Here is a 6,000-nt window from a genome sequence, read left to right as displayed (position 1 = left end):
AGAGAGCTAACACAAAGCTAATGGCTACATGCTTTTGGAGTTTTGCTAACCTCTCCCTGGTTTCTACAAGTGCATAGTTAAAGCTACTGAGAGTGCTAAAGATATTAAGGAAGGGCTGTTTCTGAACGTAAATCAGTTATAAGAAAATAAATACCTCCCCGATGGGCATGTACCACAAAAGCCTGTTATGCTTTATGTATCTTATCCATTTTTGTATTACATGTTTCCAATTCTTGTTTGATCAGATCTTTACAGGATCACATCCTTGGGTCTTCTGCCTTGTTGTTAGGACTGAAGTCATCTGCCAAACCAAACACCTGCACAGAACCTGAGGACGAGGAGCCATACGAGCACCTCCAGATAGCACTCTGTATTTAAGGTATGTGTATCTGCACTGTGACCCATCTATCTCTACATCTTATGATTACAAAGCTGGAGTTTATTATATTATTTTTTGATTAAAAAAAAAAAAAACAGAAAAAGAACCACACACACTTATTTAGAGGCTGTACCTTTCATCACTGATTGGAATTTACCAGAGGCCTGAAGTTTTCTGAATGCTCTGTAATAAAACTATTAAACATTGCCATAATAACCAGCGTAGCTAATGTAAATGTAATGTTATTACATTCTGTGATTATCCATCCTATTGTAGAACTTGTAAACTAAAAAGAGACACCACTTATGACTTTTATTGTCATGCCAGTATAAGACGGGCACAGTGCCATCACAGTACAATTCCACTGATTTTCATAAAAACGTTAATTAACGTGAGGATGATCCGATCTGATACAGTCAAAATGCCTGGATCAGCTATTGATATCAGATTAGGGCATTGGGCCTATGTTTGTGAGTTCACTTCTTTAATGAGGGAGGGAGTGAGACAGAGATTTGTTCTGATCTTTTTAATTAATATGATAAAACTAAATAAATATAGTCTGTGTCCCCTGTATAGAACGAGGATGTTGGCACAGGGATCCTTCCATACCCCTGAAGATAGATGCAAGCCACTGCCAGGACGACAATTTTCTATGAGAAGGCAACCTGATCCACGATTCCAATCTGCTGAATTCAGATGCGGCGTCGCGGAAGAAAGCACATGGTTTTTTAACCTTCTGTAGTGACCCAGGTGGTCTCTGACCTGTGACAGAAAGCATAGTCATTGCATTGTCAGGGCTCATGCTTCAGTCTGAGCAGGTAAAGTCCCGCTCTTAAAGGAATAGGCCACCGTTTTTACATACTGAGATATGTTCTTACCTGACCTTAGCCGAGTTAATATATACCCGTCTGGTCTTTGTGAGCGGGGGAAGTCTTTAGGAGTTACTGCGTAGACGGCGGAAAAAAAACATACCGCCATTTAAAGACCAGCCCAGAGGAACCTACAGGTGAACCATAGCGCCATTTAAAGACCAGCCCAGAGGAACCTACAGGTAAACCATAGAACTATTTAAAGACCAGCCCAGAGGAACCTACAGGTGAACCATAGCACTATTTAAAGACCAGCCCAGAGGAACCTACAGGTGAACCATAGCACTATTTAAAGACCAGCCCAGAGGAACCTACAGGTAAACCATAGAACTATTTAAAGACCAGCCCAGAGGAACCTACAGGTGAACCATAGCACTATTTAAAGACCAGCCCAGAGGAACCTACAGGTAAACCATAGCGCTATTTAAAGACCAGTCCAGAGGAACCTACAGGTGAACCATAGTGCCATTTAAAGACCAGCCCAGAGGAACCTACAGGTGAACCATAGCGCTATTTAAAGACCAGTCCAGAGGAACCTACAGGTAAACCATAGCGCCATTTAAAGACCAGCCCAGAGGAACCTACAGGTGAACCATAGCACTATTTAAAGACCAGCCCAGAGGAACCTACAGGTGAACCATAGCACTATTTAAAGACCAGCCCAGAGGAACCTACAGGTGAACCATAGCACTATTTAAAGACCAGCCCAGAGGAACCTACAGGTAAACCATAGCACTATTTAAAGACCAGCCCAGAGGAACCTGCAGGTAAACCATAGCACTATTTAAAGACCAGCCCAGAGGAACCTACAGGTGAACCATAGCACTATTTAAAGACCAGCCCAGAGGAACCTGCAGGTAAACCATAGCACTATTTAAAGACCAGCCCAGAGGAACCTACAGGTAAACCATAGCGCCATTTAAAGACCAGCCCAGAGGAACCTACAGGTGAACCATAGCACTATTTATGGACCAGCCCAGAGGAACCTACAGGTGAACCATAGCGCCATTTAAAGACCAGCCCAGAGGAACCTACAGGTAAACCATAGCACTATTTAACACTATTTTCAAGTACCCCTGGTTGGGAAACCCTGCTTTAAAGGGGGCCTATTATGCAAAATCGACTTTTTCAAGCTTTACATCATGTTATTAAGTCATTCCCTCATTAAAAACATGCCTGAAGTGTTGCCTTAGCACATTCACGTATTTTCGAGTAATCTGTAAAAACTCTGATGGCGGCCATTTTAGGGATAAAACGCCTGATTCCTTCAGGAAACGCCTCCGACCTCCAGGATACGCCTCCGACCTTTCGTCACCAGCCGAGTAACCAACCACTGCTCCTCAGCAGAACCCCCTCCCCGCAGTGTCCAGCCCTAAGATGTAAACAGAGTCATCATGGAGGATTAGCTTCATGTGTTGTGAACCGGAGCCACAGCAGACTTTTACAAAGACACACATCAGTGTTTCTGTTACCTAAACACCCAGGATTAAAACCGGTGACAAGAACACTTATTTCAGTGTCTGGTTCTGCGCTGGGCCTTGATGATGGACAGAGCCTCCGGAGAAAGCTAATGCTAAGCTAAACCTCGAGTCATCACGTGAAAACGAGAAATATGCACAAATAAAGTCAATAAAACCACCACACACATGAAGAACCGTTTAACAATGATCACACACGGAGCCTGGCTTGTTGATTTGGAAGTTTATTGCTCACATTTCATCTACAATGGGTCATAGCCGAGTGGCTTTCTCCCGGAGCTAAGGCACTATTAGCCGCGACAAGCTAACAACCTTCACCTTCACAACATTCATTGAAAACAGGCAGCATATTATGCACAAATAACGTCAATAAAGCAGCAACTACTCGAAGCAGCCTTTACGATGATCACACAATGAGCCTGGCTTTACACATTTGTGGTTTATTACAGACTTTTCATCAACAATGAGCTGTAGTCGATTATAACAAGCTAACGGGTAACCTCGAAAAACCACTGTCCACCTGCACAGATAATGTCCGTCTTTGAATCGTATGGGCTCCTGCAGATCCTGGTGTCGTCCATGGGGGTATAGTTAGAGATCCATAGGGCATGGCAGATGCAAAGAGAAGCCTCCAAACAGCCGTTATTTTTCAGGCAAGAGCCCCTTCCAAGCGTCCGGTGTGGAAGGTTTGTCTCCAAATAATATCCTGTGTGGCCATTGTTCACAAAGTGATAAACAGTAGCTCCTTTCCAACAATAAAAATTAAAATGCACCGATCGTAGTTTCAATACAGTTGAGACAACGAGCGTAGTGTTTGTTGTGATGCCACAGACAGCGTGTGGAGGGGGCGTGTCGGAAAGGGTCAGAGGTTCTTAAAGAGACAGGGGCCTATTTCAAGACATTCACTACCACCATTTTGAAAGAGCAATTTTATACAAGGCAGTTATTCTAATTCACTGCATTTACAGACCAACAGACGGTCTCGTCATCATTGTAGTGTGATATAGACTGGTGCTATGTGGCTGAAAAAAGCATAATACCCCCTCTTTAAAGTACAAGGTTTAAAGTGTGTTTCTGGCTAGAACTTAATGCAATATTTTGAGTATGTCTTGAAATATTAACTTTGACTACAGGATTCTTCCAACGGATAAACTGTGGTTTGTGGTGGTAATAAAGCTTTCTGATAAAAGAAGTTTGTTGTTATGTTATTTGTTATAATTAATTTTAACTTAAAAAAGGAGGAAAAAATGATTACTATAAACTATTTGTTTTGCTTCCTATTAACTTAAAAAATGTAGAAAAATACTTACTTTGAATTAAGCTTTTTGCTTAGCAACAACTTAAAAATGTATGAAAAAATAATTTGAACAGACCTTTATTTTATATTTAGAAATAACTTAAAAGTCTGAGGAAATTTGATAATTACTAAGTAATTATATAACTTTGTCTTGAAGCAACTTTTATGTGTTTCTTTTAAATAATAATCAATGGCTGTTTGAACTCAAAAAGGCTTATACAACCACTTACCTCAATTTTATTGCTTAAATTCAAAGAAACACTTATTAACAAGGAGCTAACAAGTATCAAAGGAAGGGCTAACAAGGGGCTAACAAGGGTCAAAGGAAGGGCTAACAAGGGGCTGACAAGGGTCAAAGGAAGGGCTAACAAGGGGCAAGAGAAGGACTAACAAGGGTCAAAGGAAGGGCTAACAAGGGTCAAAGGAAGGGCTAACAAGGGGCTAGCAAGGGGCAAAGGAAGGGCTAACAAGGGTCAAGGGAAGGGCTAACAAGGGGCAAGAGAAGGGCTAACAAGGGGCAAGGGAAGGGCTAACAAGGGGCAAGGGAAGGGCTAACAAGGGGCAAGGGAAGGGCTAACAAGGGGCAAGGGAAGGGCTAACAAGGGGCAAGGGAAGGGCTAACAAGGGGCTAACAAGGGTCAAAGGAAGGGCTAACAAGGGTCAAAGGAAGGGCTAACAAGGGGCTAGCAAGGGGCAAAGGAAGGGCTAACAAGGGTCAAAGGAAGGGCTAACAAGGGGCCAGCAAGGGGCAAAGGAAGGGCTAACAAGGAGCTAACAAGGGTCAAAGGAAGGGCTAACTAGGGGCTAGCAAGGGGCAAAGGAAGGGCTAACAAGGAGCTAACAAGGGTCAAGGGAAGGGCTAACAAGGGGCTAACGAGGATCAAAGGAAGGGCTAACAAGGGGCAAAGGAAGGGCTAAAGGTTGGATTATACTTGATGCGTCTGCAAGGTCCGCGCGTAAAAATGTTGTAATTTTCTCAGACACGCCCCTTTGCGCGAAGTCCACGCGGCTCAGTTTTCTGCGTCGGCACAATGAGTATACCATACGGACAGTCCGCAGCTGCCAAACAGTATGAAAGGCCACTAGCGTCCGTCTGTGCGTCTAAACTAGTATAATGAGACCTTAACAAGGGGGAAGGGCTAACAATAAGATTTTCAGATTCTCCCCTTATTCAGACCTGGTTCTCCTAGATTTATTTGCTTTGCAGCTGTCAGATGCAGGTCCAGAATATGCTGAGCACAGATGTGTCTGATCTGGCCATAGGTTTAGATCAGGGCCTTGTTCACATTGACTTTCTCTAAGGCCTGGTTCTCCTACTCTTATATCTGTGGGACATACCGCACATAGACAGCCCCTGGTTTGGAGTATCATTCACATTTGATTATTGTATAGTCTAACATTCTGTCTCTTTCAGCATCCCATGAAGGACTCCACTGTGATCCTCAGACTGTCCTTGTGTGAGCTGACGGAGCAGCTCCAGGACGGCTCGCTGTCGGCAGAAGAGGTCCTTTACGCCTACATGGAGAAGGTCAGACGTTCACCACATCCCAGACTCCCCTGAAACCAAACGGACTAACACTGCGGTTGTTTGTAGACGCTTGAGCAGCAGAGGAAACTGAACTGCTGCACTGGGATCATCCTGGACTGTTTCGAGCAGATCAAAACCATCAGCTCCTGCAAAAAGGGCCCACTGTACGGGGTTCCCATCAGTGTGAAGGAAAACCTGTGCCTCAAGGTAAGAGACGAGGGCGACCGAGAGGAGGGAGCGCTTTGGAAACAGCCAAGTTTTAATCGTGAATAATGTTATCCTCACCTGCTCATCGTTTTGTGTCAGCTGAGTCAAATTGTTAAATACTCCAAATGGGTTCATTGGGTTTTCTAAGAATGATGCTACTTTGGTTCTTATAGCCAGACCTTTGTGTTTTATTTCACCTGGGACACAGTTCTGAAGAAGTCGGCCTGCAGATGGCGCTGTCG

At 43.8% G+C, this 6,000-nt stretch overlaps 1 protein-coding gene across 1 annotated transcript in view; it reads left to right on the top strand.

Moving 5' to 3' along the window:
- Nucleotides 1–6,000, top strand: part of LOC306962057 (fatty-acid amide hydrolase 1-like) — a gene marked incomplete at both ends in the record, with an annotated part of 31,554 nt that overhangs the window by 8,394 nt on the left and 17,160 nt on the right. Inside the window, 2 exons of the mRNA XM_079555087.1 lie at nt 5,438–5,551; nt 5,618–5,758. Coding sequence (XP_079411213.1) covers nt 5,438–5,551; nt 5,618–5,758 — 255 coding nt within the window. The remainder of the gene's footprint in view (nt 1–5,437; nt 5,552–5,617; nt 5,759–6,000) is intronic.

This window comes from Gobius niger (genome assembly GCF_951799975.1).
Source record: "Gobius niger genome assembly, chromosome: 4".
Lineage (NCBI taxonomy): Eukaryota > Metazoa > Chordata > Actinopteri > Gobiiformes > Gobiidae > Gobius > Gobius niger.
This window is presented reverse-complemented; position numbering and strand designations above follow the sequence as displayed.